At 42.5% G+C, this 18,937-nt stretch overlaps 1 protein-coding gene across 1 annotated transcript in view; it reads right to left on the reverse strand.

The window, feature by feature from the left end:
* TTLL5 (tubulin tyrosine ligase-like family, member 5) overlaps window positions 1-18,688 on the reverse strand; it is a 344,374-nt gene extending 325,686 nt beyond the window's left edge. Inside the window, exons 1-3 of the mRNA XM_006884777.1 lie at window positions 18,524-18,688; window positions 17,045-17,214; window positions 4,896-5,002 (exon numbers count right to left, since the gene is read on the reverse strand). Of these exons, the coding sequence (XP_006884839.1) occupies window positions 4,896-5,002; window positions 17,045-17,118 (181 nt within the window). The 5' untranslated portion in view covers window positions 17,119-17,214; window positions 18,524-18,688. The remainder of the gene's footprint in view (window positions 1-4,895; window positions 5,003-17,044; window positions 17,215-18,523) is intronic.
* Window positions 18,689-18,937: the final 249 nt, after the last annotated feature.

Consider the following 18,937-nt stretch of genomic DNA (forward strand, 5'->3'; position numbering starts at 1 on the left):
CAATTAAAACAGACACTGGGAGGGGGGGAAAGAAGAACAAACTGGGGATGAGGGTGGAGAAAACAGTGCAACAATGAATGAATGAATAAAACCCAAAATATCTGTAAATGTTCATTAAAACTAATAAAATTTAATTTAAAAAAAGATATAGACAAACTTTAGAGACGCGTTTATACATTACTGAGTGAGGAACAATTTGCACAATTGGAATAATGTACTCAATGTAACTGTATGATAGACACAGACACTGTTGAGTTGGTGTGTATTTCGCTGGGTAAATTCTCAACAACAAAATAAATAACACTCAAAGAGGAAACAAAAGGAAACAGGTGTAAATTTTTATGACTTTGAAGTTTGGTCAAAATGTTGCAATGTCTTCTTAGATTTAACATTGAAAATATAAGTAACAAAAGAATGAAAAGAGATCAGGAACCTTCAAAACTTCCGTGCATCAAAGACCACTGACCATCAAATGAGTAAAAGAAAACCCACAGAATGGGTAAAAAGACTTGCAAACTCTTAAGGATGCTGTTTTCAAGATACATAAAACACTCTTACAATTCAACAACAAAAAGGTAATTCCATTTAAAAATTGGTGAAGAACTTGAATAAACATTTCTCCAAATAGATTTATAAATTATTAATAAGTACATTAAAAAACTACTAACATCCAATTTGGTATAATTTTCAAAATAATTTCTCCTGCATGCTGATTAGTATTCCATTGCATGAATGTGCCATAACTTCTCAATCCATTTGACTGTGGTTAGACATCTGGGCTGTTTCCATGACCCTGCAATGGTGAATAACACTGCTATGAACACTGGTGTACAAATCTCCATTTGTGCCTCAGTTCTCATTTTCTCGGGGTATATTGCAAGCAGTGGAATAGCTGGGTCATATGGAATTTCTATGTTCAGCTTTTGAGGAAGCGCCAAACTGCCTTCCAGATTGGTCGTTCCATTTGACAATCCCACCAACAGTGTATAAGAGTTTCTATGTCTCAGGGAGCTCTGGTGGCCTTCTGGCCAGATGCTCTGCTGGAAGAGAGGCAATCTCCTCCTGTGCCAGTCAGATCTGACTCAAGGATACAGAACAAGAAAAGAAAAAAAATGGGGGGGGAGTTCCTATCTCTCCATATCCTCCCCAACATTTATTACTTGCTGGCAATATTTATTATGTCCTGGTAACCTAATTTGGGAGGAAGTGGGAAGCATTATGCTACGTGAACTAAGTCCCCATAAAGACAAATACTGTATAAGACATTATAGAAAGATAACTAGTAAAACATGTATGAGAATCCAAGGTAGGAGGAGCATAGGGATGAGGATGGGCAAGGGGGTTGCACAATTTTATAGGTAGAGGGAGGGGTGGATAAAGGAATTAGGAAAAATCCAGTGTGAAAAAACAATTTATACTTAAGTTAACTAGTTTAAAATAAAAATTTTATTTTTAAAAAACCAACTTACTAACATCATTAGTCAGCTGTTATTGTTAGGTGCCACTGAGTCAAATTCAACTCAAAGAGACCTTATGGACAACAGATTTGAATGTTGTCCTATCCTGTACCATCTTTATCATCTGATATACTTGATCTCATTGCTCTAAGCTACTGAGTCAATCCATGTCTTTGAGGGTCTTCCTCTCTTTCACTGACCCTCTACATTTCCAAGTATAATGTTCTTTTCCAGGCATAGTCTCTCCTAACATGTCCAACATATGTGAGTAGAAACCTAACCATCCTTACCTCCAAGCAGCACTCTGGCTCCACTTCTACCAAGGTATATGTTTGTTCTTTTGGCAATCCATGGGACACTTAGCAGTCCTCTCTAACACTACATTTCAAGGCATCAATCACTCTCCTGTCATCTTTATTCATTGTTCGGCTCTCAGATGAATAGCAGGTTATTGTAAAGTCTTGACTCAAGTGCACCTTAGTCTTTAAGCTAGTATCCTTGCTCTTCAGGACTTTGGAAAGGTCTCTGACAGATTTTCCCCATGCAATACGTCTTTTGCTATCTTGACTCTGATACTGATGGTGCTGATTATAGATCCAAGTAAGATAAAATCATGGATAACTAAAAGGAGAAGGAAAAAAAAAATCACTGACAACTTCAATCTTGTCTCCATTAGGATGTTGCCTATTGTCCCGATGGTGAAGATCTTTGCTTTTTTGATGCTGAGATGTAATTCACATTGAAGGCTTCATGTACATCTTTAGTCTTCTGCAGAAAATGCTTCAAGTTCTACTCACTTTCAGCAAGCAAGCCAGTGTCATCTGCATAATGCAAGTTATTGATAAGTCTTCCTTCCGAGGCTGATAACCATATTCTTCATTAAATCGAGTTTCTTATATGGTCTGTTTAGGACATAGATTGAAGAGGTACAGAGAAAGGACACAGCCCTGACTCACTCCTCTCTTGATTTTAAACCACGCAGTCTTCCTCGACTCTTCACATAATTGCTTCTTGGTCTAGGGATAGATTTCATATAAGCACAATTCAATGTTCTGGCATTCCTGTTATCTGCAATGTTAGCCAGTTTGTTATGATCCACACAGTCAAATGCTTTTGCACAGTCAATAAAACACAGACATCCTTCTGGTATATCCCGGGTGCCACGGCCTGTTCTCGCAGAGAACATCTCACAGTTCTCTGTCAATGTATTGTTCTACTCACTCTTGGATGATTTTCAGTAATATTTTGCTTGAATGTGGTAGTAATGATATTGTCTGAGTCAGTAGGAAAATGCAAATCAAAATCACGATGGAGTTCCACTTACTAATCATTGGGGTGGTTACAATGAAAAAACAAAAACAGGTAACAAGTGATAGCAAGATAACACAAATTAAAATCCTGTCTAGATTCATGTCAACACCTTTGGCACTGGGAGCCAGAAAAGCAAAAGATGAAATGGACTGAGAAAGTCTGCTGTCAGAGATTGCTCCAAAGTCCTGAAGAGCAATGATGTCAGCTTAAAGACTAAGGGACACCTGATTCAAACCACGATCTTTTCAATCACCTACTATGCACCTGAAAGTTGGGACAATGAACACGGATGACAGAAGAACACAGTGTCTTTGAGTTCTGGTGCTGGAGAAGAGTGTTGCATAGCCCCATGGACTGTCAAAAGCACAAACAAGTATATCCTGGAAAAGGTGCAGCCAGGGCGCTCCTTGGAGTCTAGGATAGTGAACCTTCATCTGACATTCTTTGGCATGTTGTTAGGACAGGCCAGTCCTGGAACTCGTCATACATGGAAAAGGAAGAGTTTCAGCGAAGGAGGAAAAGACTCTCAACACAATGGAGTGACAGTGGGCTCGAGTGTGTCAGAGTTCACGAGGATGGCACAGGATAGGGCGGGGTTCAAATCCACTGTTCAAAGGGTTGCTATGAGCTTTAGTCAACTCGACGGCACTTAACCACCACATACTGCTGGTGGAAATAGTTGCTGGTGCAACTACTGTGGAAAAGAACAACTCCTCTGGCTCCTCTGGTGGGTTTTCTGAGGCTGTAAATGACAGGGCGGAGACTGCCCATCTCTCTCTCTCTGTCTCTCTCTCTCCGCCCAGGTGATGGTAGATTTGAACCACCAGAGAAGAACTGACTTTGGGTTAGCAGCAACACTAGACCTCCCCAGAATTATCATACTGCCTAGCAATTTCATTCCTGGTTTATATTCAAAAGAATTGCAAACAGGCATTCAAACAAAAGCTTGGATACAAATGTTCACAGCATCACTGCTCACAAAAGTAGAAGGCAGGAACATTAATGTCCATCAGCCGATGAATGGATAGCGTGTTATATTTTGTGTGATTTAACAAGCATGTCTCCAAGTTAAGAACGTCCAACCTACATAGACAATTCCTATTTGCTCTTTAGTTTATACAAATCAGTCTCACTTTGAAATAACTAAGCCAGCTGGTACTCAGAACAAATTCATAATCACCTTCACTTGATGCATCTGCAGCGTTTAAACCACTGAAAAGGCATCAAGCTTTTTCTTGCACTAAAACAAAAACCAAACCCCTGCCACTAAGTCAGTTTTGTGACCTATGATGCCCAAGAGATTCCAAAGCTGCAAATTTTAACTGAAGGAGACTGCCCTTCTTTCTCCCATAACTGGTGGGTTCAAACCACTGATCTTCGATTAGTAGCCCAACATGTAAACTCACCAGGCCACCAGGGCAACTTCTTGGACATAAGTAGGGCTAACTAAGGACAGTATCCACCTGTTCCAAATTATCTACAAATCTTACTTAAAGATAATTTAGAAATTAATCCTGTTCTTAATCCAGGAGATGCCAACACAATGGAACATGATTCAACCACAGAAAGAATAAACCTACAGTATGAATATGCCTCAAAAACATTAAGTCAAGGAAGTCAGACACAAAAAAGGCCACATATTGTATGACTGATTTCATTTGTATGAAACAGCCAGAATAGGTAAATCCATAGAAACAGAAATTAGTGATTACCATGTACTTAGGAAGAAGGGAGAAGGGGGCTTATTATTAAAGGGGTATTCAATTTTTGTGCGGAGTGATGAAAAATCTTTGATAACACAAGTGTTTATGAGTGCACGACTCTCTGAATACACTAAACAGCAATGAACTCACTTGGCAATGGTGAATTTTCAGATAGAGATACATATACAATAGAAAAATATGTACACATAATTGGGGGGCGGGGGAAGTTGAATCAAAGAAGAAAAGCAAACACAAGGAGAAAACAATTTCAGAAGTTCTAAAACATTCTTTCAAGTACAGCAAAGTACGAGATGATTCTTATTGTTAAGGCTCTTTTCCTATTTGTACGTGACACCAGATTCTCCAAGACAAGCTGCCAGGGGGCAGGCTCTGCCCTGCCATGCAGGAAGAGGGCCATGCTTACCTCCAATTACTCGAATATTATTGTCCTTTGTCAGAATAGCCTCAGCATGGAACACTAGAACCGGAATTCTCCTGCAGCCTCCAGTCCACATGATACAGGGATGATCCCTACAGTCACAACAGAAAGCTTTATTAGACAGTGCAAAATCAGAATGACCATGTTTTGCATATAACACATCCACACACATGCACAGCATCTATAGAAAACGGAAGCATTAGGGAGTTGCCCAGGTTGTAAGTTATTCGTATAAAACTATGGGAACTGCTGAAGCAGGTCACCTTGGCCCACTGCTCAACATCTTCCTCTGCCCTAGAATATACACACTCTCTCACCTACTGTCATGAGTTAATACTAAGAGCCTCGTAGCAACTCTCATTGGGTTTTTGAAGATGTAAATTTTAACGGGAGAAGACTGCCCTTCTTTCTCCTATGGAGCCAATCCGGTGGATTCATGCCACCAGATGACATAAGTAGCCTCATAGTAAGCAGTGCAATGGGCTACGGACTTACCATCAGAGAACTTCTTCCTTGTGGAACGAGAACCCGAATTGTCTGGCATAAAACCACTCATCCCGTGTTGTTTCTGTAGGGTTAACTCTACTCTTACACTAGAGATAGGTCTTGATTGGGTGCTAACAAATCAGAACATTGTATCACCCTTTCTTTTACAGTGGTGATTTTAAGGATGGGCACATAATCCAACTCAAAACCATGAAGGTGAGAAGATAACATCTTAGAAAGTGATGTTTCTTTATCCTCAGCAGCAACTACAGGAGGGGGCCTCTTTTCCTCTGAACAGTACAGCCCGAGAAGGACAGGTCTGAAGCTACCACAGGCCTTTAATGACCTTGAGTGGAGGGAGAGCCTGCAGCTCTCGGCAATGAAAGAAGTCAGTAGGAAGCTGATGGAAGGACGGAGAGAGATCTGATTCTGGGTGACAAACTCTAAGCTCCTGAATCAAGTCTTCCCTAAAGATAAGAGTTAATAAAGTCTTTTTATCATTAGGACTATCTTGATTTCTTGCATCACAAAGAATCCTAAACATAATAATCACATTCCCATACATACACACACCCCCTTAAAGGATCTATAGGGATTGATACATTTGAAACAATGTTATTGTTGTTGCTGTTTGCCACTGAGTTGTACTGATCTCACAGCTGATGGTGCAGAGAGTTTCTGGTGGCAGGAAGTGAGTTTATGAAGGCAGTAAGTCGCATGGGAGGAGAATGCCCATCCTTCTCCTACAGAGCAGCCAGAAGATTCAAACCATACACCTTTGCAACTGCAGCACAGCTTCTTACTTGTAGGCCACACCAGCTTCCTTTTGAATCACTAATGGGGGGAATACTGAATACACCGTAGAATCCCAGAAGAACAAGCGGATCTGTCTTGGAGGAGTACAGACAAGAGGCTCCTTAGAAGCAAAGATGGCAAGACTTCACCTCACTAGTTTTGAACCAATTATCACAAGGGACACAACTCTAGAGAAAGATGTCATAAATGGTACAAGGTCAGCAGAAGAGGAGAAAACCCTCAAAGAGACGGACTGACCCAGTGGTTACAACAATGGGCTCTAAGAAAACAATTGTGAGAATGGCACAGGACTGGGCAACATTTCATCCTGTTGTTCTGTATGGAGTTGCCGTGAATCAAGAACCATCCAATGGCACTAAACACCACCAACAAAAACAGACCCTATAGTCTCTTTTTCAAATCAGTTTGAGAACTGTGGTGGTCTAGTGGCAAAAAGCTGTGCTGCAATCCCAAAGGAACATGGTTCGAGGCTACCAGCTACTCCCCAGGAGAAGGATGAGCAATCTCCTCCCGCGTGATTAACTGCTTCTGAAAACCCATTGGAGGGTCAGCTATGGGTTGGTTCTGACTGTACAGTCCAACAACAAAATAATGTCTATCATTCAAGTCAATTTGATGAGTCTGAGGCAGAAACCCAAAATTAACACAAGTAGCTCAATTACAACAACATATTTTAAAGAAAGCCTATCCTAAATGAAGCAAAGTACATTTAAACCTCCAAAAAACAACCTACAGGGCAGAAAGGAATTTCTGACTTTATTCTCTGCCCTGTTTGCAGGGGAAACCCAGCTTAATTTTAGACAGATGGATACAGACCGGGAATATCTTTCGTCTATTTAAGGTAAGGAGGTAAAAACAGGTAAGAAAACAACATGAAGCTAGCCCCTAACATGTGCCAAATATTAACTAAGAGCTTTCACAAGTTATCTCATTTAATCCTTTTGACACCAAACTGAAATCATCACAGAGGCACTAAGGATCTTTCTCACGAAGTAAGGGAACTAGGATTTGAACCTTGGTACCTGTGATCTTCCTACACTTTGCCTCCCAGTCACATTTCAGCAGTACTCTCTAGAATGAACACCTTGAACTCAACTCTTCCAGAATTTAAACTAATCAACCTCTTCAATGGAATAAGATCACATTTAGCCAAGACTCACTGAGTCATTATATAGAAAGGAATTGGCAGATACAGAGGAATTTAAAGAAATAACATATGAGCAAGAGCCTATGGTGATGAAGGAAGAAGTTCAAGCTGCTTTGAAGGAAATAGCAAAAAATAAGGCCCCAGGAATAGATAGTATACTAATTGAAGTATTTCAGATAACAGATGTTGCCCTGGATGTGCTCACCAAGTTGTGCCAAGAAATCTGGAGAACAACCACTTGGCCAACTGACTGCAAGAGATCTATATTTGTTCCCATTCCAAAGAAAGGTGACCCAACTGAGTGTGGAAACTACAGAACAGTGTCATTGATTTCACATGCAAGCAAGATTCTACTGAAGATCATCCAAAAACGATTAGAACAGCACATTAGCAGAGAACTGCCAGAAGTCCAGGCTGGGTTTAGAAGGAGTCGTGGTACTAGGGATACTGTTGCTGATGTTAGATGGATCTTGGCTGAAATCAGGGAATACCAGAAGAATGTCTATCTGTGTTTCATTGATTATGCAAAGGCATTTGACTGTGTGGATCATAACAAACTGTGGCTGACTCTGAGAAGAATGGGAATCCCAGAACATTAAATTGTCCTAATACGAAACCTATACTTGGACCAAGAGGCAGTAGTCAGAACAGAGCAGGGTAACACTGCATGGTTCAAAATTGGGAAGGGTGTACGCCAGGGATGCATCCTGTCTCCATACCTTTTAAACATGTATGCAGAGCAGATTATCCGACAGGCTGGGCTCTATGAGGAGAATTGTGGCATCAGGATTGGTGGAAGATCTATTAACAATCTCCGTTATGCAGATGACACAACCCTGCTTGCTGAAACTGAGGAGGACCTCATGCGCTTGCTGCGAAGGGTCAAGGACTGCAGCCTTCAGTATGGACTAAGGCTCAATGTCAAGAAGACAAAGATTCTTGCCACTGGACCAATTAGCAGCGTCAGGATGGATGACGAAGAGATTGAGAGTGTTCACAGCTTCACTTTGCTCGGCTCCACAGTCAACACTCTTGGCACCAGCAGTCAGGAAATCAAAAAGCGTATCGCGATGGGAAAGTGTGCTGTTAGGGACCTCTCAAACGTACTCAGGAGCAACAGTGTCTCTCTGGAGACTAAGGTGCGCCTGATACAGGTCATGGTATTTGCAATCGCTTGTTATGCATCAGAGGGTTGGACAATGACTAGGGAGGACAGAAGGAGAGTGGATGCTTTTGAGCTGTGGTGCTGGAGAAGGGTACTGAATGTACCATGGACTGCCAGGAAAACAAACAGATTCATCTTGGAGAGGATTAAACCAAGCTACTCCTTGGAGGCAAAGATTCTGGGGCTTCGTCTGACATACTTTGGACATGTTGCCAGGAGGGACGGGTCCTTGGAGAGGGACATCATGCTTGGGAGGGTGGAGGGACAGCGCAGGAGGGTAAGACCCTCTATGAGATGGATTGATTCGGTGACTGGGGTAATCGGGATGGGTGTGTCAAAGGCGGTGCAGTTGGCACAGGACAGAGCAGGGTTTAGAGCTGTTGTGCATAGGGTCGCTATGAGTCGGAAACGACTCGATGGCACATAACAAACAGATTGCCCTTATAAATTCTATGACCACACCCGTTCACAAAGGACATCATACCACAAATGTCAGGGCCAAGTCAGACTCTTCCAAGTCAAGATAAAAAGACCTACAGTTGGGATGCACACAGGCTGCCAGGCCACCAATCTTAGAAGTAAAGCAGCACTTAGACTTAGCAGGAACTGCCAACGGCCTTTCAGGAGGAAAGCAACATGGACACCATTCCTAGTTCATTTCCTGTTTTCTAAAAATGGAATATGGATGCTTATTGTTCTTGCTCTTTGACTTAAACAGAGTGTCCATTTGTAAGAAACAGTGTTTATAGGATGCATTTTTGAGCAAGAAGCGTTTGTGCTTTGCTTGTTTTTAAAACATTAAACACCTGTAAAATGTGGGCACTGGGCCAGAGGATTCCTATGATCTCAACCAGCTTTCATTTCTAAATCAGAGAGAAAAAAAAAAAGCAGCCAAAATGACATCTTGGATGGACACTGTCCAGCTCCCTGTCTATCTAGAACTAGCTGTAAAATGGCACCACCTTGCACTAACAGCCAATAAGGGACTACTGTTACGAGTTAAAAATGCCTGACAAGACAGACTGAACACGATTGACAGATACCCAACCGAAAAGGGCCAAGACTCTGACTACCCAGAGAAAGCTGAACCCGAGGCAGAAAGCTTTTCTCTGTCAATGGACAGAGTTGTTATTGCTAGGTGCCGTCAATGGACAGAGAACTGCCCCACTGTGGGTTCTCTAGGCTATAATTTTTATGAAGCTCTCGTCCCTAAGTAGATGCACTGCTAGCCCAAAGGTGGAGTCTGATGGTTCAACTCTACCAGTGGCCCTAGGGAAAAAGATGGGCAGCCGCTCTTGCGATTTACAGCCTCACAAATGGCTGGAGGGTCTGCTACAAGTTGGTTCTGGCACAATGGCAGTGAGTTTGCTTGTTCTTACTCTTCATGTGAGCAAATCACCAGGTCTTTCTTCCACCGAGCATGAGGTGGACTTAAATTGCTAAGCTGATTTGCAGCTCAGCATTTCATTACTGCACCACCAGGGTTCCTTATGAAAAGGCTGAAAGAGGAACCAAAGGACTAACTCAGTCAAGTCAATGAACTTAAGGCACATGTTCAATCGTCATTATAAATACGCTCCCACCAGGTGGGGCTAAAAGAAGAAGATTCAACTGAGAGTGAAAATTGAGTTTTCAATTCGCACTTCTTGTTGTGGTTATGCACCATCAAGTCGCTTGCGACTCATAGCAACCCTATGTACAAGAGCCCTAAATGCCGTTCTATCACCGTCTCAAACACTCATTCCCACCACTCCACTCACAGAATCGATCCATCTCATCGAGGGTCTTCGTCTCCTGCACCGCACCTCCACTCTCCCAAACATGATGTCCCTCTCCAAGGACCAGTCCCTCCTTGCAACATGCCCAAAATATGTCAGATGGAGCTTCAGAATCCTTGACTCCAAGGAGCATACTGGCTTCACCCTCTCTAGGACAAACCTGTTTGTTCTCCTAGCAGTCTATGGTATATTCAACTCTCTTCTCCAGCACCACAGCTCAAATGCATCAATTCTCTTTCTATCATCCCTAGTCACTGTCTAATTCTCCGATGCATAGCAGGTAACTGTGAAGATTATAGTATAGCCTGGATCAGGCGCACCTTAGTCTCCAGCCTGACATCGTTGCTCTTCAACTCTTGAGAGGTCCCTCACAACTGACTTTCCCATTGCAATTCATCTCCTGATTTCCTGGCTGCTGTTACCAAGAGTGTTGACTGTGGAACCAAGTAAACTAGAACTGTTAACTACCTCAATCTCTTCACCATCCATACCAATGCTGCCAATTGGTCCGGTGGTGAGAATCTTTGTTTTCTTGATGTTGAGCTTCAATCCATATTGAAGGCTGCAGTTCTTACCTTTCACACTAGAAACATACATATTAAGGGAGGAAATGTGCATTTTTAAATATGAAAGAACAAAGGGTTTGAATGATTAATGAAAGAAAGAAATCAGCTATGTTGTTGTTGTGTACTACTGAGTCGGAACCAATCAATAGCTGACCCTCTGGCGGTTTTTCAGAGGCAGTTAATTGCACAGGAGGAAACTGCCCATCCTTCTCCCACGGAGCATCCGGTGGTCTCGGACTGCCTTTAGGATTGCAGTGCAGCTTCTTGCCACTAGGCCACCAGGGCTCCCTAAACAGTTATAGAGCATACTTTATAGAAAACTTAAGAACACTTCCAATTTTAAGAAGCAGCTTCATGAAGAAATCCATTACTCACTCCGTGGCTCCAGTCATAAGGATGACGATGTAAGGTGAGCACCTTTTACATTGCGGCTTCTGTGTGTTTATTCAGACCATTCTTCCTGTTAGAAATGCCTTCTTCTCTCCTGTCGTTTACGAATGGGTGCCCTTGAAGGCCTCGCTCACCTCTCACCACCTCCACAGAGACTCTGGCCCACAGGTTCCTTCTTTCTGTGAACTACCATACTCTTCACTGTATAATCATTTGTTCACAGTATTTTAGCTGATACAAAGGAAGCTTTTACGATACAAATTAAAATAACCATTTTCCTCTTTGATTAAAGAAAGCTTATGCCAAGTTCATGAGAGTTTCCACTTCTACCCATAAATTTCTATCCGGGATTGCCAAGCAAAATACACAAAAAATGGCTCCGTCATCATTACTGTTTGAAACAATCCCATGAAAAACAGACATTACCCAATTTCTAGCCCTAAAGTCCAGGATTACAAAGCATTAAGACTTTAAGACAGTCTTAAAGATTGAACAGAACTGGCAAATACATATATGTATATATGTGTGTAAACTTTTAATCAAATCCATCAACTGTTTTCAATTTCTGAGAGCCATCCAGCTTCATGTCAAATACTTTGAACACACTATCAGGAGGTGCCAGGACCTAGAAGAGGAAGACATTACGCTTGGAAACGGAGGGTCAGCAGAGGAGATGAAGACCCTCTGTGAGTCAGGGTTAGCACAGTGACTGCAACAACAGGCTTAAGCAGAGCGGGGATTATGCATGTGGCCTGGGCGGGATTTCGACGTGTTGGACACAGAGTCACTATGAGTCAGGGCCAACGTGATGATACCTAACAACAACGACTTGCAAACTTCTCAAATGTAAACCCACTGCTTCAAATGTAAATAAGATTGCTCGAGGATTCCTAACATCTTTTAAAAGATGTTTGAAAAATGACACACAAGCTAGCAAGACAAAGCTGACCGTTAAAAATCAACAACAACCAACTAAAAATGTTACACTGGAAAATTAGGGGGCAGTGAGTGTATGTTAATTGGTGTTGGGGGGGAACAATCAAGAAAAGGAGTGTGAAAACGAATGCAGAGCTTGAAGAAATAAGGTCTCTGAATTGGAGAAACTGCTGAATTGATTTATGTTCTGCTGTGTATCTTTTCAACAACAAAAAATAAGAGCACACTTTAAAATTAGGAGTAGGAGTTTGAACAGAAGAGCAAAAAACCCTACTGTCTGGCTAGAAGAGAAATGGCATCTGTATTTTCAGCAATTCCCACTAGAAAGTTATCATTTCTCAACCATGAAACTAGGCATGAACTAGCAATTTCCATGTCTTTGGCTCCATTTGAAATGGCATGTATTTTTATACCATTACAGTGGTTGCAGACACTTCAAAATATTATTACATTTATCACTCTAGTGGCCTCGTGCTAAGAAACTGAGCTACAATCCCAAAGGCATGTGGTTCAAACCTCTCAGCTGTTCATGGGAGAAGGATAGGAAATCTCTTCCCATGCAATTTACTGTCTCAGAAAACCCTCTGGAGGGTCAGCTACGGTTCAGTTCCAACTTGAAGGTACAAACAACAACAACTAGATCATATGCAATCTGTCTTCCTGTCTAAATAATTGTGAGATGAGGCTGGACAATTTTCTCCCTCACAACTATCAGTAAACAGTCATGTCTCATTTTAGTGCCCCAGACATCTATGTTGGTTCCCACTACTCCGTTACAGACCACCCCAGAGTAATGATCTTACATAAACTAAATCAAAATAATCTTCATGCTGCTGTACTGAAAAGGAAAATTTTTAACTTTTCCATAGTTTAATTATCTTATTGATATGTTAATAAAGAAGCACATAATACTGTAACACAAATTAGTTTAAAAAATATTCTGATAATTCTAAAATGTAACTGCTGTTCTCTGTAATTATATATGTTGTTTACTGTCGGTCAGAATCAATCCATAGCTGAGCGTCGAGTGTGTTTTCAGAGGCAATTAACTGCACAGGAGGAGAGAGCCCATCCTTCTCCCACGGAGCAGCTGGTAGATTCAAAGTGCATGCCTTCGGGGTTGCGGTGCAGCTTCTTGCCACATTTTCAAGATATGTGTGACATTTAAGAAAGTTAAAATCCCCTGATCTAAGGCACATATCTTCGTTCATTCAATTAGTCTGTCAACTATGTACAGAGTAACTAGTATTATGTTGAACCATTTGAAATTGCTAATATTTGAGTGTTTTTCTGTACCAAAATGGCAACTTCATGCAGCTTGGCCTAATACTTGTCAGGACCAATCTAAAACTAATATTAAACAGTCATGGAATGAAAACAAACTCTTGAAAATAGGAAAAATGGATGCCTGCAGAAGTAATTAAAATGTACATTACTTGAGTAACAAGGGGCACACAGGAAGGGGGGAGGAAGTCATGAGAAAGCAAAGGGCTCAGAGGAAATGATCCACTTAATTATCTTGAATGAGAATGACCTAAATATAATGCCGAGTATTATTTTCCACGACCTAGCAAAAGTTTCATTAAAGCTTCAGTATTTCCCCCAAAAAAATAACAGCAAATAAAAAAAACCCAAAACCCACCACACTAAAAACACAGGAAATAACAAACCTTCCACCTTAAACTAAGTCCACCTGAAACTCAATACTGAAACCAATAAGCAATGGATTATATTTATACACTCCACTGCTGAGTTGATTGCAGCTCACAGCGATTCTGAGTTTCCAAGGCTGTAAATCTAAACCACAGATTACCTTATCTTTTCCCCACAGAGCAGCTGATGGATTCGAATTGTCAATTCTTTATGCCCAACATTTAACCTGCTGTAAGACCAGAGTTATCATCCATGCCAATTATTCCATTTGATCTTCACCCAACCAAGAGAGACTTGGCAACATATCCTCATTTCTTTAAGTTACACAGCATGCAATATATCCAAGGAGACTCGCCTTTTAAGAGAACCTTAAAACCAGTCTTGAATTTAAACCAGACTCTTTATTCTCAGTGACCAAGAACAATGTTAAAAGGGAGGCTAAGTATATTAAAATTAAGGAAACCTAGGTTTAATCTGTCACTTTTTATACGTACTTGAGAAGTCTCCTGACATTTGTGAGGCTACACTTACTAAAATACAAAACTACCGCTGAGTCGATTCCAACTCAAAGCTACGCTCTCTTAGTTTCTAGACAGTACATCTTTACGAAGGAGACTGCCCTCTGCCTCCCAAGGAGCAGCTGGTGAAGCCAAACCACTGACCTTTTGGTTAAGAGCCTAACATATAACACACCATGTCACCTGGACTCCATAAGCTGAAAAAAATAACCTCTTTGATTCAATGAGACACCGTCATTAATGCCCTTACCCTCTGTAACAGCTGCTCAAGGTATCTGACTCTTAATCTAAAAGAATTCAGGAATGAAATGAGACTCCACAAGGACAGCACAGTTAACGGTAGAACAGTGCCATGCTCCATGGCTGCTCTGGTAAATTCCCTGATCTTTGTTAGCATGATTCCATCATTATAATGGCTTTTGAAAAAACAGCATATAATAACAATGTCATATTTTGGTAATCTTTTTTAAATATATAAAATTTCAAAATCTCTTACATTGGAAGCTTTGATCAAGAGCCCAACAAAAATCTAGTACCTTTAAAAAAGGAACAAATCTACAACCCATATTTTTACAACATCCAATTTTAAGGTCCCTATGAAAGAGCTCTGGTGGCCTGGTGGCAAGTAGCTGTGCTACAATCCTGAAGACATGTGATTCGAGGCCACCAGCCACTGCGCAGGAGAAGGACAGGCAATCTCCTCCTGTGTAATTAACTGCCTCTGAAAACCTACCAGAGGGCCAGCTCTGGGTCGGTTCTGACTCAATGGTTCAAAACAATCACAAGAGAGAGCTTTGGTGACCTAGTGGTTAAGAAGCTGCACAGCAATTCCAGAGGCACATAATTGTAACCCACCAATTGGTCCACAGGAGAAGGATGAACAATCTCTTCCTGTGCAATTTACTGCCTCTAAAAAGCAGCTGGAGGGTCAGCTATGGGTCGGTTCCAGCTCGATGGTACACCCAGCAAGGGGAGCCCTGGGAGACCGAGCTCCCAGTGTGTAGGCTGAGTGTCTCTCTGGCCACTCAACTCTACCAGGGGCTCTGAGGAAGAGAGATGGGCGGTTTCCTCCCCTTAGGATTTATAGCCTAGGAAATGCAACAGTGAGTTGCTAGGACTAAGAGTCAAACTGACAGTAGTGAGTTGGAGGTTGTTTTCAGTATTTTTAAAGTCCCAAAGTGGCACAAAGACTTTGAGCTCAACTACTATAAGATCCATCCACCGTATTACAGAAGAAAAGGCCAGTTGACCTGCTTCCAGTAAGATTACAGTAAAGAAACCTCCTGGAGTACTTCTACCCAGTAGCACGCAGGATCACCATGAATTGGAATTGACTTCACAGCAAGTAATATTTACTCAGAGCCCAGAAAGAGCCTTAGATCACCTCTGCTAGTAGACAGACTCTAAGATCTTGAATTTGATGATGGACAGAAGCTAAATCAGAGTCAATCAACAAATACAAAGGAAAAATGTTGGGGAATGGTACCCAAGTAAAAGAAAATAATCTTCCACCCTAAAGATAAATAGCACTGGATGCTCCGCTGAAGGAGGGGCAATCTCCTCCTGTGTTAATAGAATCTGGTTCAAAAGCACAAAAAAGGGGGGGTGGGGGGAGTAGATCAACAAGAGTGCTCTGGTGGCCTAATGGTAAGAAGCTGCACTGTAATCCCGAAAGCATATGCTTCTAATCCACCAGCTGCTCCATGGGAGTAAAATGGACACTCTCTTTCCATGTAAATAATAGACTATGAAAACCCACTGGAGGGTCAGCTATGGGTCAGTTCTGACTCAGTGGTACTCAGCAACAACAAAGGTAAACAAAAGCAAAAGAAGGCAATGCTTCCTATGTGTTTTAACCACACACCCTGAGGGACTGAGTTGTTGGCTGAGGCCTTGGGACTATACACAGTCTTGAGGAACATCAAGGTCAACTGGCACAAAGACTGATGTTTGCAAAGCCAGTGTTCTACATTCTATTTTGGTGAGGAGCAAATGAGGTCTTAAAAAGCTCAGGGGCAGCCATCAAAAACTGATCTCTCCTCATCTGGAACAAAAGGGAAGGAGGGAAAGCAAAGATGCACGGAAGCAATTATCCTGAGGGGCTAATGGCCCACTCCAACCTCAACTTCCTGAGACCAGGACCAGATGGTGCTTGCCTACCACTGACAGCCACTCTGAAAGGGATCACAGCAGAAGATCCTGAGTTAATGGGAGAAAAATGTGGACTAAAACATTAAAAACGGCCAGGCTGACAAGTCTGCCAGAGAGAGGTGGAGCCTTGAGCCTATGACACTTACTCACCCTTCAAACCTGGAACAAAACTCACACTTGGGAACTCAAATTCCTGCCAAATGATAAAGAGGTCTATACAGTGAGCAACAGCACTCACCCAGACGAGGTAAAAAGAGCAGCATTTTCCAAAAAATAAAGCCCCTGAAGGCAGGAAAAGAGGAAGACAGAGATAAATGGAAATCAGAATTACAGGGAGGAAGTGGGGCAAAGTGTGATCATATCATGGATATTGTAACAAATATTATAAAACAACATATAAGAAACACTAGATGAAATAGCTAAACTCTGCTTCAAATCACAATTTAAAAAGAAAAAAAAGAGAGAGAGGGAGAGAATGAAAAAAAATTTGTCAACTAAGAGGCCAAAAGCAAGGTTTTTATTACTTACTCTTGGGTCACTACTTCCTCATCCTCCGAGGACGATGCTGTTTCCTCCAGGTCCCGGGCCATCACGACGGGCATTTCCTTTGGGGTTTGTCATGCAGTCAGCAGACGGGGGGCCTCAGAGACCTTTCCTTGCAGATTCACTGGACCAAACAATTTGGGTGGCACAGATACCTGCAAGAAAGTCAATTGACCTAAAACCCAAGGCCACTGTCCTTTGCTGATTATTGCAGATGATCTTCCAAGCGGTGCAAATCAATCGGTACTAACAGGTGCCCAGTCTTTAGAGGTTTATTAACCTCTTATCCTAAGGCCTCCTATACACCACTAAAATGAATGCTATTTCAAACACTGTGCTCTGTGTATCTGAAAAGCAGCTTATTTTTGCCCCCTATATAGTAAACCTAATATGCTCTGAAAGCAGAGATTTGCTTAACTTTTAGGTAACCTGGTGGATGACCGCTCTGGGTCAAAAATGAATGAAGTACATCTCACTCCATTACACTATGAAAAAAATACACAAGCCAACTGCCCTCCTGTTTCCAGTAAAAAAACACAACTGAACCAAAAGATTAACAGGGAAGAATCCGATCAATAGCTGGGGGGATGAGGAGTGTACTCCCTTCCATTCTTAAACATTACTTTCCCTAAAAAAAAAAAAAAACAAAAAACCTGTAAGGTGAATCTCAAATACATAGTAAAATTAGCACATCTCCAAAACTTTATTTTTTAATTAAAATATTTCCCCATTGAAAATAATTATTATCTGTTGAGGGAGAAAGGAACTGGGAACTGGAGGAGTAAATAAAAATGTCAGACCAAGAAAAGAAACGGCATAAATGGTCTTAACTGTTTAAATGACCATAATCCCATTATTCAGAGATAACCACTTGATGTCAGTTTTGCCAGATCTTCCCACACACACACACACACACACACACACACACACACCCCCCCCGCAGTCACGTTTACCTTAAGACTGCAAATCACTTAACTCATTTTAAATCCGACAGAAAACCCCACTGACCGCAACGGCAGACCCTACAGATAACATCTTCAGAAGGATGGGCAATACCCAACAACCGCAAAGGCGTTCTAGGGGGAAATTCCCGAGGTGATTTCTCGATCTTTCCCAAAAATGTTGGGAAATCCTTTAAGTTAAAACAAACAAAACCTCCAGGCGGGAGAGATGCTAGCTAGCCTTCTCCTTCGCTACAGAGCGATCCGGAGAAGATTAAGGACATTCGCCCCAAGGCACGTCCTTGCCCTCCAGGGATCAGCCTAGGCTCACCCCAATCCCAGGAAAGTCCGCAGGTGCGCCCCGTAAGCAGGGAAGAGGCGACTCCGCTGCAGCGACTCAGCCCGGCGCGCCCGGAAGCCAGCAGCTCCCGGGCTCCGAGAGGGAAGTGCAGCCGCCGGCGCCCGCCAAGACCTGGGAGCGCAACTCCCTCGGGTAGCGGAGCGCGCCGGCGCAGGCGTTTACCTGGCTCATCTTCTCATGGCTCTGCGCGGGCAGGCGGGGACCGCGCTCTGCGCCTACCTCCCTCCTCCTTCCCCTGCCTGGCTCGCCGCCGACGCAGAGGGCTGCTTCCCCGGTTACTACAACAACCAACAAGCAACCGCCCGGTCGGAGTCACTGCGCAGGCGCCCCCACCCGGCGCGGACAATGCTCGCCTCCTGTCGCAGGCTGATGTCGTCACCGCTGCTCGGCGCGGGCGTGGAACCCCTGCGGTCCGCCGCGCTGGAGAGGTGTATGGGGTTCTGCTTTGTTTGGTGGGTTTTGTTGTTGTTGTTTTTCAACCCTCTCTCCCTCCCTACAGGATGAGTTCTGGACCCAGAGTCCCATTTACGTCATTCTGGACAGGGACATTCCCTGTGTGAGCGGTGTATCCGGGGT

The sequence above is a fragment of the Elephantulus edwardii genome, unplaced genomic scaffold, assembly GCF_000299155.1.
Source record: "Elephantulus edwardii isolate Elephantulus edwardi_28Jun2011 unplaced genomic scaffold, EleEdw1.0 scaffold00037, whole genome shotgun sequence".
Classification (NCBI taxonomy): domain Eukaryota; kingdom Metazoa; phylum Chordata; class Mammalia; order Macroscelidea; family Macroscelididae; genus Elephantulus; species Elephantulus edwardii.